The sequence below is a fragment of the Heterocephalus glaber genome, unplaced genomic scaffold, assembly GCF_053883595.1.
Source record: "Heterocephalus glaber isolate CG9 unplaced genomic scaffold, H.glaber_assembly_v1.0 deba00001610, whole genome shotgun sequence".
NCBI lineage: Eukaryota > Metazoa > Chordata > Mammalia > Rodentia > Bathyergidae > Heterocephalus > Heterocephalus glaber.
Genome location: NW_028258381.1, coordinates 25,772,356 through 25,790,750, shown reverse-complemented (window position 1 = coordinate 25,790,750; position 18,395 = coordinate 25,772,356). Strand labels below are relative to the sequence as shown.

General features: G+C 40.7%; 2 protein-coding genes across 5 annotated transcripts; both read right to left on the bottom strand.

Moving 5' to 3' along the window:
* Window positions 1–468: 468 nt before the first annotated feature.
* CUNH7orf25 (chromosome unknown C7orf25 homolog) lies at window positions 469–2,940 on the bottom strand. Of its 2 annotated transcripts, none has more exons than XM_004840247.3 (2): window positions 2,837–2,940; window positions 469–2,117 (listed from the first exon to the last, which is right to left on the bottom strand). In XM_004840247.3, the coding sequence occupies exon 2, from the start codon at window positions 2,094–2,096 to the stop codon at window positions 831–833; it is 1,266 nt and encodes a 421-aa protein (XP_004840304.1). In that variant the 5' UTR covers window positions 2,097–2,117; window positions 2,837–2,940; the 3' UTR covers window positions 469–830. The 2 variants fall into 2 exon arrangements, with proteins under 2 accessions (XP_004840304.1, XP_004840305.1); XM_004840248.4 differs by having other exon boundaries at window positions 2,765–2,934.
* A 5,185-nt stretch (window positions 2,941–8,125) lies between these two features.
* On the bottom strand, window positions 8,126–18,386 carry Psma2 (proteasome 20S subunit alpha 2). Of its 3 annotated transcripts, XM_087196394.1 has the most exons (9): window positions 18,188–18,240; window positions 16,427–16,503; window positions 14,572–14,648; window positions 13,612–13,744; window positions 12,243–12,365; window positions 11,080–11,161; window positions 9,700–9,773; window positions 8,493–8,550; window positions 8,126–8,407 (listed from the first exon to the last, which is right to left on the bottom strand). In XM_087196394.1, exons 2-9 carry the CDS (start codon window positions 16,441–16,443, stop codon window positions 8,291–8,293), a joined length of 681 nt encoding a protein of 226 aa, XP_087052520.1. In that variant the 5' UTR covers window positions 16,444–16,503; window positions 18,188–18,240; the 3' UTR covers window positions 8,126–8,290. The 3 variants fall into 3 exon arrangements, with proteins under 3 accessions (XP_087052520.1, XP_004840303.1, XP_087052521.1); XM_004840246.4 differs by lacking the exon at window positions 16,427–16,503 and having other exon boundaries at window positions 18,188–18,386; XM_087196395.1 differs by lacking the exons at window positions 12,243–12,365; window positions 16,427–16,503 and having other exon boundaries at window positions 18,188–18,386.
* Between the last annotated feature and the right edge of the window lie 9 nt (window positions 18,387–18,395).

Genomic DNA, 18,395 nt, shown 5'->3' with positions numbered 1-18,395 from the left:
TGAAACTGACATGGACTCTTCCATCACCATTGCATGACTAAGTTAATGCAGCTGTCACTTGCCACTTGCAAACGGAACAGGAAACGTGGTATTTATAATTCAAATACTTGAATATGGGGCAGATGGACTTAAAATAAAACCTGATTTTTAAAAGTATTTCATGTCATTGTTTTTCAATTTATTCAAACTGGTATTTTACTTCATAGGTTCTAGGTGTATTTTATAAGAGTAGGATTGTTTGCTATCCTTCTTTTCATCAAGATGTATCAATACATTCATAGCACTTGCATGATCAGAATTCACCTTCTGTATTATGTACTCTTTATGAACAAACCCACCAGACTGTGCCTGACACACAGTAATCAAATGTCTTCATTAATGGTCATTAACTTTAGACTCTAATTATAAATGATTACCTCCCAGCATTAAGCCACATCAAGTGCTAAACCAATACAATGAAAACCAGGCTTCAGATTTCTCCAAAGATTTAATGAATGCAAGATGCAGTGTAGCCATATTCTACAAAATGTGATTGCCAATAGGGAGGATGCAGCCCTTCTCAAACGTAAGTATTACAAGACATCTAAAAGTCATACATAGATGTATTGTTTATAATTGCTATCATGTAGACAGTCTGATAAATAAGGTCATCTCTTGTGCTTTATCTACTTTAGATTATATACTTTAAATACAGATGCCACACATAAAGAAATTCTGGTTTAAGAGTTCTAAGTATTACTTTTGCTATAGACCTTATTCTCAATTTATATGGGAAGACCCAGCCTTTGGTATAAATAACTTATTTTCATGACAGTTTTTAAAGGGTACCACTAATGTTCACTGTCATTTGTATAGTCTTTTGGTAAGGGGGTGGCCAGAGCCTCTTTACTCTCAGTAAGTGCTCTAGGGTGATGGATAAACACACTAAATTTAACACCTTGGTTGTTTGCAGCTCTGACAAAACCACTATTGGCAGTCATCGTGATGGCTTTTAAGGTGTCTCCCGTCCCAAAAATCGTTAATGAACGGCTATTAATTTTTGAACTGGCCACTAGTCTTAAGGCACGCTCAGAAGGCTGGTCTGGCACTACACTGATTCGCTTAATTAGCACAGCAGCCCTCTCTCTCTCCCCGGGGCCTCCTAAGGTATCTAGAATAGACTGAAAATCCCTGACAGCAGATTCACAAGCAAACAACTCCTTGTCCTTCATAAATGCCTCCAGCTGAGGTAGAACCTGCTCTTTCCTCTCTTGCTCTGCTTGTTCTGTGAGTACTTTTTCTTTGAAGATAAAGTGGCAACCTCCATAACTAAGAGCAGACACATAGGTGATTAAGGTAGTAATGTCCAGATTGACTCTTTTACACACATCAACTTTGATCTCCGTTGGAAATGCAACACTTGCTAGGATGTTTTCCCGGTCTACTCTGGTCACTTGCAAGAGTTCCAGGCCCTCCTCATCTGATTCACTCTCACTCAGCTGTAGCTCTTCAGGGTGATCTAGCAGAGAGTTCACTGCCACTATGTCTCCTCTCACAGATATACCCATTTCTTTCAGCTTCTCTGCCATGGGACTGGAAACACTGTTGTAAAATGCAAAGACGATGTGGGGGTTGCTATACTGTACCGGCTGTTGGTGACTGGCCTGGAGGAAGTCTTCAGCCTGCTCAATGATGCTTTTGTCACCATACTGGCCCCTGCCCAGCCAGATGTTATGCAGTGCTTCAGCCTTTCGGCCAATGGCTTTCACCCAAGTATGACCACCATTTGCAACGACATCCACCACAAGGGTCTGCTTTTCTCCCAAGGTATCTGTGTAACCGAAGACATGGAGAACACTAACAACTTCTTCCAGGTTTTCTGCCGATTCCACGATGGCTCTCAAATGTGTTAGGTTCGTGCTTTTCAAATGAGATTCTTTAACAGCTACTTTCCCAGCTTCTACTTTCTGTAAAAATTTTAATTCTGCCTTCAATTTGCTGCACAGCTTTGCACCCCCTTCTATGCCACCTTTTCTAGATAGAGAAAGTGACTCGGCTCTCTTGATCAGTTCCTTGGCTATGGCGATTCGTTCACAGAGCATGGAGTGTGCAGACATGCTGACAGCATTATTCCTTTCCTATGAAAAGACAACAAAGTTCAAACCCTTCTCCAAAATTTCGAGGACTAAAAACCTCAATCTAGAAACAAAGCTTATGGGGGCCAAATCTATCAACCCGGACTTCTGAGTGTTTAATTTTGAAGGGACTCCTTCCCTTCACCGCTAAGGAAAGCTATACAATACTTTTGAACTTTCTGTAGGTATTCTGGAACCTGGAACACTTGTTTAGAACTTCATTTCTTCAGAAGCCAGAGGCTCCATTGCTGTCCCAGAAAAATTCTAATAAAAGTTTCAAAACATTCAACTAAAAGCTTAACATGAAACTAGGCACACGGCAGCTAGTCAGCAGTGTGCAAAACTGGAGAGTGCAACCCTGACCGAACCACGTTCGCCTCCCCGGCCTCCTCCCCTCCAAGCGGTCTTTAACCAGCTGCTCCTACACTTGCCAGGCAGTAGGTCCCGACACCGGGAATCAGGACCCGCTCCGCTGCTCGTTAACAGACCGAGGCGGCCCCGCCCGGCCCACGCTCCCTTTAGTAAGGCGCCGAGGGACGGACGGAATGAAAAGGGGCCAAGCGGAGCGCAGGGCGCAGGCCGCAGCAGAGCGGGCTCCGTGCCGGAGACGCACCGCCACCCTTCCCTCCCGCGGGCCGTCTGCTTCTCACCGGCAGTGCCCAGGACCGCGAGCGTGAGCGGGCGGCGCCGGCACGCGGAGCCGGGACCCCTGAAGCTCTCACCCCGGCAGAGCCCGCCTCACTCGGCGCCGGTGCCGCTCTGCCAGAGCGAACCCGCCGCCTCCGGCGCCTCCGACATCACGTGACCCCCGCGCCGGGTGACGCCGAGCCCGCAATTCCCAGGCGACAGCGCGGCCTGAGTGGCGCTGCCGACGCCGGTGTGGCAGCCATGTTTATTGAGGGCACACCCTCCCACTCCGCCCCCCCATACCCTGCAGTCTTCCACCCGCTGGACTAGCTCCGAGGGACTGATCCCCTGGCACCAGGAGAGAGCGGGGGCGGGGCTCCAGCTCAGCCGGGGCGCGTGGGGCTCCACTGCACTATCCAGGGCTCCCCACAGAAAGTCTGCTGTTACAGGACAGGTATGGTGGTGGCACGCCTGTAACCCTAGCACTCTGGAAGGATGAGACAGGAAGATCACAAGTTCCAGGTCAGGCCAGGCGATTTAGACCCTGTCTCAAAAAAGAGCTGGGGATGCGGCTTTGTGAGAAGGTCCTGTGGCCCCCTCCAGACCCCTAAAAGTGTGCTGTTCCAGAGATGTGCTGCCATACTGAAGAGGGTTAGTGTCCAAAGCCATCCAGAATGATTGGATTGAATGTAAACTAATTCTAAATATTAAGACTTCCAGTCAAAATTAATCCCAACTATTCTGCTCCTTCTCCACACCCTACTTAAATGACAGGAAAAGTGTGTGAAAGGGGAAAAAACAAAACAAGAGACGATACCGCAGACAAGACAGACAACACTTTCAGAAGACAGCAGTAACTCAGTGCCGCGACAGGTACAGTTCTAAGTGTTCTATGCGTATTATTCAGTCTTCCTAATCTAAAAAGCAATATACAGTATTTATAGGTAAATGAGCCACAGATAAATTATTTAAACGCAGGCGACCTCTCTGCAGATGTAAGTCGGCAGAGTTGAAAGCGTGCCTGCCTGCAGAAGGGGTTATTAAGCCAGTGAATTAAAGTGATTCACAAAGCTAAGGGCTTTGCACCTTCAGGGGCCTGGAAGGTGGGAGGCAGGATTGAAGTCGGCCTGAGGAACACGGAGGTCCTCTCTCCTACCCACTGCAGGTGGGCCATTCCTCCCCTTTCCCGGGGCAGAAGACTAAACTTGGATCCTGAAGACAGGGAGCCAGAGGTTCCAGACAAAAGATGGGAAGAGGTGCCACTTGTAATACCCTGTTTTCCTACTGAATGGGGGCCTCTGCCCCTCTACAAATGCAGGTTCCCCCTTCCCTCCCACTCCCACCCAAATCCTATTTTTCTGTAGAGAAATTAAGCAAATGAAAGACCCCAGAGAAATCTGACATTCAGCATCTCCCAGGAAGTAGGGCAGACCTCATTCACAAAGGCTTCCAAACATTTTTAAGGAAATGCAAAAAAAGTATCTTGTAACTAGAACCTTCAATTAAAAGACTATTTTGGCCATAAAACAAGGATTTCTTTTTGAGAGATGGCAGAGGACAAGTAACAGTTCCTCAAAAGTAAAAAGAGTATCTCCAAAAAAGTTGAGATGTTATGTACATGTACCAGTTCCCCATAATGAATGTAATCACTATGTACTGCAAACATGTATTCATAAAAATAAAAAATTTAAAATAAAATATTCCAAAAAATCCCAAATTTTAAATAACAGATAAACTGGGAGAAAAAAATCTACTAGAAAGATTTTTTAAAAGTCAAAACAAAAAGGTCTAGTAGGACCAGGGGTTGAGCTCAGTGGTTCCACCACCTGCCTCGCAAGCACAAGGTCCCGAGTTCGATCCCCCAGTACCAAGATAAATAAAAAAGGTCTAGTATCCAATTAACAAGTTTTAGAACCAAAAATGAAAATTCACTATGAAACTTCGGAATACTGCAGATGAAAGAAAACCTAAGAGCCCTGGAGGGGGAAATCATAAACAAAGGATTTGGTATCACATAAACAACAGCATTAGGATTCCATCAGCAATACTAGAATAGAGAAGGGCATAATGCTTTCAAAATGTGGAGATAATTTATTTCTAATCTAGAATTTTTGAACCCAGCCAACTGAGAGAATAAAGATAGTTTCAAGCAACCAGTTAGCCTGGGTTGTTAGAGGGAGACAGAAACTTCTGGGAGATGTAGAGGGGAGAATTGTTATAACTTATACATTAGCTGGCCATGAAAACAATATACAGAGGGTTTTCTAGTTTTCTTGGGGGAAGCTGGCAAGCATTTGAGGGACAGTTACACAAGAAAACAAAACAAAACCCCCAGTGAAGCAATATAAGCTACAAAAAAGTTACAAGGAACCAGTCAAAGCACACTTGAAGTCAGAAGAAAAACCTCTTAAACTAAGCATGATTAACTGAGTAAACTGAGGCAGGGAAAGGGGCTGTGACAGTGATAGGACTGTCATTATCAGGACTGTCATTATCTGACAGAGTAAAATGTCAACAGAGGGGCTAAACTTCAGGAATCCAAAAACCATTATTATCCTATTTTGAAATATGGAGTCCAGGAAGCAACTGATGAAAAACCTAAAAAAAAAGTAAGGGCAGAACTCAGGACATCGCTGATGAAGTATTACTTCACATTTTAAGCACATCCTCATGCTTAGTGAGTTATCATTCACTTGGCTGCCAGGTATTTCCAGCCCCCTAAACAACAGGGTAGAGGGCAGAGCGTTAAGTTGAAGAACCACAAGGCAACATGACACTGACATAGGACCCTTGGACTGCTTTTCAGGATATCAGGATTCTAACCCAAGGGCTGACCAGCTCCTCCATGTTCTTGGAAATCATGAAACATGTTTGCTGTTCTGTACAGTGCGGGGTCAGAGAACTCCCCTACAGTGGCAAGGAGAATCTTGTTTACAGATGAGGTTACTCACTGTTAGTGGGTTCCTCCCATAAAAACAAGTGGGCAATGTGAGACCTAACTAACTCCATTTTAAAGTTTGACTCCATCTTAAAATAAGACAGTGAAGTGGCCTTGACATAAATTCCACTTCACTGAAGTCAACTATTCCCCTAGTCTCCTTTGTGCCCATAAAATGATGATAAAATGTCCTTGCTGTGGGACAACAGATAAAAAAAGGACACAGCTCCTAACTCAATCCTCTGTCTGCCCAGAAAACAGATGCTCCCGGGCCCATTATCTATAGAACATTCTGTCAATGTGCTGATTGTTCCTTTTTCCCATAAACTCTACATGTAGCCACCCCTCAACCCCCCATGCTTGCTAAATATCAACCAATCATGTAACTGCTAAATGGAACATCCCCAAACCTTGCGGTAGCCACAATAAAAACCCTGCTGATTTGGAATTCGGGCTCTCAATCCTGATCCGCTGCATCGGTGACGGTTGAGTGCCCCTGCTCGAGTTTGAATAAACGACCCTCGTGTGTTTACATCGGAATCGGCTCCTTGGTGGTCTCTGGGGACTTCGCGATCTGGGCACAACAGGCAACACATGAAAATTCCTGATGTTCCTTTACTGATGTGGAATATTTTAGCACTCAGTAATCATAAGCTCTGTGTTAGTCCTCTTATTTATCCCTCCTCTCTTGCCTATATGTGAATTTTAAACATTTCTGTGTTTCTCTGCGAATAACTTTTATAACTGTAAATTCATGGTTCAGTAAGGAACTGGGACAGGGAAAGGCTGGAACAAAATGAAGATAAAAGTTTTTTAAGATACAAATTGAACCCAAAGTAGGGGGCTGTGTACATTAGGAGCATTATGATACTTAAGTCTCCTCTCCCAAGAACTGGACAAAAAGGAACAGCTTAAATAGTAAGGACAATGAAAAGAATAACTGAGCACAAAGGGAGTGGAACTGGAGGCAGCTTCAATTGGAACTGGACTCTGGAGCAGGAAGCAGAAAACTGAACCTGGATCTAATCCTCTTCAGCCAATTTTTCCTCCTTTATTCTGTAGGATGAATTACTGGCACTCAATAAAAACATACAAGCTTTTTGTCACATTTATGTATCTTTACTCTTCCCTTCTTTGATTTGTAGAAATCTGGCATTCCTTTGGTTTAATACTAGACACTAGAAAGGGCCTAAGTAAATTCAAGGGCAGCTAACAGGGTATTTAACTATTAATCATGCCAGGCTTTACACTTGCTTTATGAAATTTAGTCAAAAAAGAAACAAAAAGCCCTCTGATGTAATTACCTTTGCCATTCCTTTCACTACTATGTTCACTTTTAAGTGTGCTGGAATCACAACAGACCAACAGCTCATACGAGGTTTAGCAGAGATGTCCTCAAGACAGACATCGTCAAGCAATGCCAAGTTGCCATAGCCCATCTCCTAAGATGCTTCCTTCACCCTAACAAGACACGGGTGCCATGGGAGAAGTAGCAGAACTGCAAACCCTGCTAAAAATGCTCTAAGGTTAGGCTCTTTCTGTAAACTTAGCTAAACCTTAAACAAGTGTTTTAACTATATTTAAATAATGGAACTGCCTACTCCCTCTTCATGCTGTTAAAGACTGACAGTCATGAACTCTGTTCTGCAAACCAGACTAATGATCTGATTTCTTTTTCCTAAGAGGCCTTAAAAAAACTTCCAAAGAAACAAAGCTATCTTATATGTGAACACTGCTGTTTGCTTCCTCCCAAGAACCTTACTCAGAGCATAGCCTCTGACTACAAGATTAGTGAGGGACAGCCTTAGGCTGGTTCTGATATTTAGGTTTAGTATTTTCTTCCCAGCACTTATGTCCACCCTTGAACTAAAAAGGTCTGAACAGTTTAGGAGTTTTAAAAAATATTCTTACCTACTTGTGACAGGCAAACCAATAGGACAAGCAGACCATGGCTTATTTACTTATAAAATACGTCTCCCCCAGGAGACCTGTGTGGCTTGGTTCCCAAAGCTCCAGTGCAGCTGTACCAAGCACTCTAGGACAATGATAGCGAACCTTTAAGAGCTTTCAATGGTAAGCAACAGCCCACCGTGGCAGATGTGGCCTAAGTTCACCACCACTGCGCTAGGATCTCACTGATCCCACATCTAAATGTACGCAACACCTGTGCTTGTCTCATGAATCTGTGAGGCTGTAGATTCTCTCCACTCTAAACGTAGTTTACCAAAACCCACATTGTGCTTTACAGAAACACAGGCAGCATCTGCTATAAATGGGGTGGGGCCTGACTGAACTAAAGTGCATAAAGCAGAAGAGTGATTTCATCATTCTGCCTTGCAGTATAGTTTCTAGAAATCAACTGTAAGGAATAGCAGGAAATAAAATGCTCAATGTTAAAATCTCCAATGAAATGTTAAAATTTTACTAACTCCTAAAAATCTGGAAGTTGCATTTAACAGTTTATTATGATTTATAAGTGTCATTTTAAAAACATCAGTCCATTAAACCATGTAGAAATAAGTATGCAAAAAGTCTGCAAAACAAAACATACTTTAAACATGTTTAAGTAGATGGATTATCTGAAATTTCAGGTCACTCAGTCACTTCATTATTATGCAATGGCAGCCAAGTAGTCCTTAACTTCTGTCGGTGTGAGCCTCCGGAAACCAGCTTCATTGCAGATGCCAACCTCTATGTTATCTTCTGTCATCTGCCCTTCAAAGCTCTCCTGTTGGGCAAGGGAGGAAAAAAAGTCAACTTTTCAGACAATCAGTCAGAAAACCATAAATCCAGTTGGCAGATGCTGAGCTAACCTTTAGGGTTAAGATGGCTGTGTGAATGGCATCTTCAAGCTCCAAATCTTCATTGTATCTAAAGAAATTTTTTTAAAATTAATTTATGGTACTGTTTACATTCCTTATGATTACACAATGACAGCAACAGCATTAAGGTTTTCTAAAAATCAAAGAAACTCTTAAAACATTACACATTAATTCCTCTAAATCACTTCACTTTGGAGACAGATGTCCCCAAATAAGGAATTAGGGCCAGGGATTTAGCTCAGTGGTTCTATCGCCTGCCTCGCAAGTGCAAGGTCCCAAGTTCGATCCCCAGTACCAAAAAAAAAAAAAAAAATGAAAGAAATTGACTATGACTTAGTACTTAATCCTAAACATTATAGAAAGACTATAATTCTAAAATGAATTTATTTTAGGAAACTTCATAAGTATTAATGCATTCATGTAATTGGGGTGTGGCACCAGCACGCATCGCAATAATTTTAAAAAGTAAAGCAAAAAACCAGACCTCTGCTAAAATCTTGTTTGTCCTTATAACCTATCAGATGTTACGACATGTGAACTATTTGGAAGACTCACTAATAAGTACAAGTTAAAGAAAAGTGTTTTATGATCCCATGGTTAAGTTTACTACTCATCTGTAATAGCCTTGGTATTAACATTATATGAAGAATGGATGGAAGGATCATCTGTCAGTCCAAGCCAATTACACAATCTTTCTGTTCAAAGGCAGGCTGCTGTTGGAAGACCACATAACAGTGAGTGTGGATACAGCTGGGATACGGGACAGCAGCCAGCCGTGCTCAGAGGGCTGCAGACCTTATAGTGCCCCACCACTACATCATGTATTAAATCTGCTCAACACCAGGTACTGGGTTCTCCAATTTTTATTATCATTATCATTAAATCGCTTAAAATGTTTTCTACTCTAAATATAATGTTCTTCTTTTGTTTATTTTTTTAAATGGTGGGAAAAATGAAATAAAACAATATAAAATACTTAGGATACAACCAGAAGAATGTAGAAAAAGACGTCCTTTAGAAATAAATAACTCCTTGATACTGAACTTTAGGTTGCCAGGATGTTGACAAGTTTTGTTTGCCTGTAACTAGGTTCAAATACAGACTGATAAGACGAATTTGTTCAGATTCATGAAATGACTAAGTAGTGCTGAAAATCGTAAAGTGAGTTTGCCAATGAATCCAGTTACAGTGAGCCTACCTTTTCTCAAGGAAAGTTTTCCCATTCACATAGTTCTTTCCCATTGCTGTGGCCTTCCAGGCAAAGTAAGCTCCCTAATCAGGAAGGGAAAGAGCCTTATTTAAAAACATTAATACAACTACATGCTCTGCCTTTTGCTTTTTAACTCTACACTTGTTCTCTTAACTTCTATGGTCAGAGTATTTACTGGGATGGAATGGAAACATCACAGGTTATTTTTTCAAAAGGTTATTAAGAGGGATAGATGACAGACATGAAGGAATCTGAAAGCTAAGAAGTTTGGTACCTTGAATGTGATGATGGTTTCCTCAAGTATTTACATAGATCAAAATTCATCAAGCTTATGATGCAACTTACTGTACATAAATTGTTCAAAAGCCAGTAAAAGGAAACTAAGGTTAATGTACAGCAAATAATCAAGGAACTTAAAAATGTGTCATTTAAATTTGAAAACTAGTTATCAATTCATCATTACTGAATACATTAAAAAGGCAGTTTTTCATTAAAAACATTCAAAGGGTCTGATATTTTATAATCTGAGGTGAAATGAAAGCAGTAGCAATGTCATATGTAACATAGCCTCATCTGTTGAAAAATATACACATGTACATAGAAAAGAATCCTAACAAAAATATATCAAATACATTAAAAGACACAGTTGCCTTCTAAATACAAGAAACAACAGGCCAAAGATGAGCATAATTTTATAGACAGTGGCTTTTGCAACCCACTGGAAAGCAAGGGAAGAGGGCTTGTCATTTACCTTCAGAAGCTCAGAGATGGGGTAACAACACTGTCAATAGTTCCCAAAATACTTACTTTTCTGATTTAAGTAAAAGCCAAAATATTTTTCTTTTGCCTTTTAACTTTGTAGGGTTAGGTCATAAGATTTGCATTGAGTAACCTTGTAATTATCTAATAATCCACAATGAAAGATGAAAGTTTTCCTCACAGCACAGGGACAGGTGTAGAGTGGTATTTTCTCTAGAAACACCTTACCCAGATCCCAAGCTCCTATAGTAAGAGTCCACAACTCACTGAAGATATTGGTTACACACTCATTTTGTAAAACACTGAATGAAAGATGAGGAGAAAGATTACAACAATGTCTTCCAGGTCCACATCTTTAATTGCAGTATTTTCCAAAATAACAAACTTCTATAGATTTAATGAGAGTGGGTAACAACTATTTCAACAAGTCACTGAAGTATGTGGCGTTAATGAACATGATAGAATAAGAGGGCAAAACTAATGTAGTTTGTAACTACTTTACATATTCTAAGGCCCAAATGAAAAGGAGGAAATTGTTAAGTTTTCATGGCTTCTATTTTTATTAGATATTCAAAGAGCAATCCTTCAGATATACCAAATAATACTTACAGATGGGTCTGACTGAAATAAATATGGTCGTCCCTCATTCCAACCACAAATAAGTAAAGAAACACCAAATGGACGAACCCCACTGCAGAAAGAAAAATAGCAATTGGTATCTTTGTGGTGTTAAAAATCATCCTCAAGTGCGAATCTATCAATACTCTCAAGCAAAGTAAGTTATCAAGTAAACTGAATTCGACCGAAGTTTATTAAAAAGTACTTAACTCCTTTCTAAATGGGTCAACTGAAAATGAGTTTTCTTTAAGGCAGAGAGGAAGAGTAATTCTGGAGCCACACCTGGCTGTGGTGCTCCCTGAGGCTCATGTGTGGAAGTTGGCTCCTGACCTGATGATGCTGAGAAGTACTGAATCTTTAAAAGGGGCACCCAGTGGAAGGCACTGTGGTCACAGGACACCATCCTGAGGAAGGACTGCTGCTGGTTTCTTAGAGTGGGCCATCTTGATGGAGTGGATTACTTCTCCCAAGAGTGGCTGTTACAAAGGAGCAAGCCGCTCTGCCTGCCCTTGCTTCCTTTCTCAACATACAAACTCTCTTGCAAGAGCTCTAGCCATGCAGTGCTACCTGCCAGAAGGCCTTCATCACACCAGCACCAGGCTGTCAGGCCTCCAGAAACGTGAGCCTCTTCTGTAAAGGACCCAGCCTCAAGTGTCAAACACAGTTAAGACAAGAAACATCTAATAAAGACAATGGACCCACTAAGTGTGGAGTAACATTCAGTGCCCTAATAAATACAATTTTCAACTAGTGCAGACTTTCCCAGGTTTACATATCAACAACTACGTTTACACTACCTTACTTAAACCCAGACTTAAAAACACTGGAATTAGAATCGACATAATGTCTTTCACCATGTGCTCAAAATCATTTCCGGCCGGAAAGATAATGTAGCAGTGCAGATTGCCCATAAATAAGTATGTTAAGAACTCTGCATCTACAAGCTTTCTACTACTGTATGAATGAGGAAACATTCACTTTTTCCCTAAGAAAATATTCTAGGTCCAGTTAAGAACAGAAACATTCAGCATAGTGATTGTCTCTACTTGTTATACAAATGCAGGAATATTAAGTCTCCTCCTAAAAACTCACCCTTTTAAAATGACTTTTTTCCCTCCTAATTCATGACATTTCAAATAATAAAAGCACCTTACCCTGACTGGGTGTACTCCTGCATCACAGAAGCTACTCTCTGTACCAGCTGGGCTGTGGGGATGGGCTCCTGGTAAACAAGGTAGTACTGCTGGGCCAGTTTCCGAGCTCTGTGCACAAGCACTCTAGCACACAAGGAAGATGGTAGCATCAGTTAAAATTAAGATGCTCTACTACTTGAAGACCCATTCCTTTTCTATAAGCATACATGTTATCTTAAAGACAGCTGTTGGTCAGTCAATCTTACTCTGCCATCCGATTCCAATCGATTTAGAAGAACAAAGTATCAGAGGACCTCACTGATAGGAGATAAAGACAAGAACATGGCAAAAAGGAGGAAAAGCAGGAACTAGAATACCTAGTTTAAAAAGTGAGGTTTCTTTCACTCCATGGATTCTCCAAGGCTGCAACCCTTATCCCCAGGGCAGCTACTCTGTCTTTTTATGTCTCACCATGTCAACACCCACAATATACATGTGAACGCAATCCCAGGATATTTTTTTCTCTACCTCTATCTTCTCTGCAGACTGCCTACACCCCAGAATACTCTTCAGAGGTTAAGAAAGAGTAAAAAACTACTTTTAACTTTAGGTATATTGTCAAAAGTTATTAAGGATCTACAACAAACAGATTAGCCCGACATACAGAATTTATCTTTACCTGCTCATGTATCACAGATCTGAAATACATTATATACTCACCTAAATTTATTCTATCAGTGGTGGCACAATGGCCATGACCCTTCCATTCACAGTCACCCCACCCACTATAATGGAGCCTGATCACATTCCAGTGACCCTGTTGGTTTTTCTGACCCATTAAAGTGAAATGTTGGCTTTATCTCGCTCTACAAAAATCATGAGTATTAAAGATTGACAAACACAGCAAGCTGCCCATCACTTTCAACTTGCTGGTGAAATACAAAGGCAGCGATTCTACGAGCATCTGTATCCCAGCTGGCTGTCACTCTGTAACATCCAGTGGCCTTTGGGAATTTTGATCCTTTGACCAGAACAGAAATAATGATAATGAGGTTAACTCTGAATGGTAATGATTTCTTTTGCCACCTGATATTTTTTAAAAATCACTAATTATAACGTGTATTGCTTTGATCATTTTTAAAGTGCATTACAGAACACCAAAGCTCTTTATGCTCTATTCCTTTTTTTTTTATGCTCAATTCTTAGATGGTAGAAGAGGACAATTATCAGAAGGTAAAGTCCACTAAACAAGAGAAATAAGTAGGCACAACAGAGGGGTACTGAGTTCCTTAAAGTGACCCAATCCAGTTGCCAATGACTTTTCTCCTTAAAGTACAGATTACAATCAATTCATGAGATAGTGAAAAACTATATAAATAACATAAAGTACCTGTAATCTGGGCCCATGCCACTGTACACCAAACCTATGTGCTTGGTAATTGGCTCCACTTTGTGTACACTTCGCTCATCATACAGAATAGACTTCTGTTTCTTCTCAGTTGCTAATACCACACCATTTGCAGCTTAAAGGAAAAAAAAAAAAAAACCTGTATGTTTAATCTTCTAAAAGATATTATTTCAACAGCTTTTTAATTATGGATGTATTAAACCCAAACTCTTTATTTTCTGTAATTTGTAAAACCTTTTCATCAGGATTTTTTTTGGGGGGGAGACAGGTATCAAAGATGGAACTCAGGACCTTGCAAGGCAAGCGTGGTGCCACTGAGCTAAATCCCCGGCCCGATACAGGATTCTTGTATCGGAATTACCTAAGAAATAGTAAAATCCATTTTACCCTCACTGGCCCATTTACATTGCACTAAAAACATATCCCTATAGCTAATGGTATTACGCAACCTCTCTTAAAGTACTCCAGGATACCTGCAACCTTATAGGTTTTAGAATAATGGATTTCTGCCAACTTGATCAACTGTTCTTTTAACATAAAAATTTAAAATAAATGTAGATCCTTTAAAAAAATGCTAGGAAATGAAACACTTATAGAATCTTTAGGCTGTTTTATAATTAGCCTTTTTAAAAGATATATGTGGGGAGGAAAAACTGCCAAGGAACAGTGATAAACAGTGGAAAAAATGAAAGAATATTCAATTTTCTGAGTGATAAGAACTATCTGTGGGCTATCACAACTAACACATAGAGGAACTAAATTTACTCTGAAAGGAAACTGTAATCACTTCATAAACTTACTATTTTCTTTAAAATTAAAAATATGCTAACAAAAAAGAGCTGCTAAAAATTATGCTGCCATAGCTATTATTTATAAATTACTAATTTTAAAAAAATAGGATAATGACTAAAAAACATCTCAAGGTAGGAAGCACTTCCTTACCTTTAATTCCCACTGAAGGGGCTCCTCCAGCTACAGCAGCCAATGCATATTCAATCTGGACAAGTTTACCAGACGGGCTGAAAGGAAACACAGCTATGTGTGAAGGTCACATATTTTCAAGTATTTATTGTTGGACATCTCTGAGAAAGGGCAGATGTGTCAGTCAAACGCATTAATCAATCGTACCCCGAGGAACAGCTGGCCCTTGAAATCTGTCATGAAGTTATTCATTCATAAACTAAGGCAATTTGAACTCGCTCATAATGAAGCGCTGCTTCTCTTTCCTTCAACTGTCTTTCATCTGCCACTCAGAGCAGTATTACTACTTATGCCTCTTTTACCACTTACCAACCCCCTAAGTGTGGGCAAATTGCATGACCTTTCAGTGTGTGTTTTCTTATCTATAAAATGAGGATAATCACCATTGTGATGATTAATGAACTGATACCTGTAAGATTCTGGCACAAAATTAGTGAGAAGAAAGTACTGAAAAATAATATTATTAAGAATAAATGTCTCTTAAAAACAAAATAAGATGTTTTTCATGTGCACTTCTTTTAGAAAGTAGACAGAACCTAAGATGTAAGACCTAGCTTATTATTCACAACAAAGTAGTCTCTGTACAATGGTACCTTGGTTCACAAACTTGATTCCACAATTCTGGTCGCAAACTGAGTTGGATGAAAACCAAATCAAATTCCATGGTTAGATTCAATGCTGACCTTACAGGAAAATCTGATTCAATTCTCCTGCAGTTCGGTTTGCAACGAGAATCGTGCAGAGAATTGAGTTCGTGAATTGAAGTATTACTGTATTTTACTTTTGTATTATATTTGATTCCTAATTCTAGGAACCATTTGATGGTCGATCTTAACAGATCCAGTCCCACTGGTTTGGTAGCTAAATATCAGTCCCAAACTGGACCTTTAGGTCACACTTTCACACTAGTCATTCAGTTAGTGATCATAAACATCACAAACTAACCTCATTTTATAAAGAAAAAAATCCCCCAAAATAATTTTTGCAACGTGACACAACTAGATCCACATCTCCTGTCTACTACTGAAAAAAAAATCGTAAATTTCAGAAGGCCAACTGTTTTCATTTCATACAATTATAATCTGTCACTCTAATCTCAAGACATCATTCCACCTTGCTCCAGTCATACAGACTAGTCTTAAACCTCAGAAACTCTTCCGACAAGCTAATTCCCCTGTCTCTGAAATTCATTTCTCTATTCCCTGGTGAGCTCCTTCCTGGCCATCCTGCAGTCCTTAGTGGCTGTGCCATGTCCTCAGGAAAGCTGCCTGAACTCTCATACAAGACCAGATGCCACACAATCATGCCTCTGGTGTCCTGTACTTCTTCCTCTTTGGCTAAAGCTCATCATATTTCAACTATTTCAGGATTCCAGCATATAACCTAGCAATAGAAATCCACAGTTATTTGGATGATAAAGATACATTTAGACTGATTTAAAAAATAAAACTAAGAGCAGCAGCTTAAAGACAACAAAATTAGCTGACCTGAGAAGAAAACATCAGTAATTATTCAGATTTTAAAAGTTAGGCTGGGGCCAGGGATGTAGCTCAGCGGCACAGCATCTGCCTGGCAAGCACAAGGTTCTGAGTTCAATCCCCAGTACCAAAAAGAAAAAAAAAAGGCTGAATATTTGCTCCTTTAATAGTCACTGTTTCAGTGACCCTCTGGGTCTACCCAGCTTTCAGTATTGTTCAATACTTAGTTCACAGACCTGTGAGGAATATTTAAAAACTCATGAAAACTTATTTTCTCCACTCCCATTATCTGTCCCTGCCTCTATCACTGCATCATTCTGTGTGTTAAGCTCACTAACCTGGGTATGCTGAACATTCAAACATCTTCTCTGGTCTTTAATGCCACTATCCCATTCTAAAGCACCAGTATCTCTACCTGGGATAAATGAAAGATCTATTAGTTTTCCTCGCTCACCTCCAGCCAGTTATCTTTGTACATCACTCCCACTTAAGTCCTGTAATAATGTCCTGGCTCACTTAAAATAAATATTACTCATTTTACAAGCCCTCAATCACATTATCTCCTTGCTTACAGTCTACTCTCTGTCAGCGGTTCTCTCTACTGCTGTATTTTCGAATAGCTGGCTTCTTTTCAGCTTCTGGTCTCAAAAATCTTCCCTAAGCATGGCCCTTTCCTGACAGTTATGTCCCTTGTTTCATCCTTTTTAAATAAAATTCTTAAATAAGAGAAAAACATTTTCCAAATTCATTAGTAGGCACCAATTTGCTCATCTATTGTTAATAACCCCAACTAAATGTAAGCCACAAGAACGCCTTTCTGGTGTCTAGTCACTTGCCCCAGTGTAGTTTAATTCTGATTACAAGACAGAAAGTTTCCTTTTTTGTCTAAAAGAGTTGAATCCATCATGTTAAAAAAAAGTTTGTTAGGGGCCGGGGATTTAGCTCAGTGGTTCCAGCGCCCACCTCGAAAGCGGAAGGACCCAAGTTCGATCCCCAGTACCAAAAAAAAAAGAGTATATGTCCTTAGTACTTATTAAAAAGTTGCCAAGAGGAAGGCATTTCTAATTTCAGAAAGACAACATGATGTAATGGAAAGTTTTAATTTCTGTCATCAGAAAAAATTTAGTTTGAATGTCAACACAACTACTCATGGATAACCTTTGTCTGAGGAGTGGTTAGCTCATCTGTAACAGGCTGACACAACATTCATCATAGATGGTAGTGGAAAGCAAAAGAACTGGTCAAGTTGCACCTAAACAGAAAATACTCAACAAGTGACATCCCATCTGTCTTCAGTTGTTCAGACAGGACAACAAATAGTGTGGCAATAACAATCCTTGAGAAAACGGTCAAACTAGAATCCTTCCCTGGTGGATTTAAAGAATTTTTCCGTGATTTTCTTACACTGGGTATAATTGTTTGTCAACTGTATTTTGAAAAGTATACTTATTACTTTAATTCCCTGTTCTACAATAGAAGGCCTAAAACCTTTTGAAAGTATACCTCCATTCGAAGATTTAAAAAAAAGGATTTAGCATGTATTATAACCTAACGGTTTGGATCCACAAAAAACTGTCAGACAATCAGTGCTTTCGTTTCTCAGTCCTCGTGCTTCTATCAGGGGCCTTGGACAAACCGAAAGCGGAAAGTTTCAAGAGTCCAAAGAGAGACCAGCACTCCAACCTAACAACAAAGCTAAGATTTAAACAAAACACGCGACTCCACGCATTGACTAAGACTCCAAGCTTCAGAAGCTCCCGCCCGCATCAGGCCTACTTGGAAGAAAATCCCGAGTTCTGAACGGGCCACCTGGAAAGAACTGGTACAAAAGTGCCTTTTTCTTCAGTCTCCAGGGAGAAGGCGAATGACTGCCTAGAGCCCCCCAGGAACGCAGCCCCAAGTTCGCCCTGATCTCCGGGACCCGCTCTTCCGGGCCTGGAGTCTGCCCTACTAATGACTATGCAAAGCCGCATTCCCACCTGCGTCCCCTCTTGGACTCTCGGAAAGCACCAAGCCAGAAGCAAGGACGCACAAAGCAGAGTTGGGCGAGCTCCTGCAACCTTTGTTACGCCGAGGTACCTTGAGGGTCCCTTCCATACCTGAAAGTTGTCAGCGAAAAGCTATACCCGCGTTCCGCCATCTTTACCCGGAGAGCCCAAGCACATCCGCACACATGCGCACTATAGTCACTTTTATTTTTACTTCCCGTCCCCAAGCCCTCCTTTCTCTCTGATTGGAGGAGAAAGTCAAAGCCGTTCCGTAGGAATTTTGGGAGTTATAGTTTCAGAAGCCAGATTTGCCCTATTC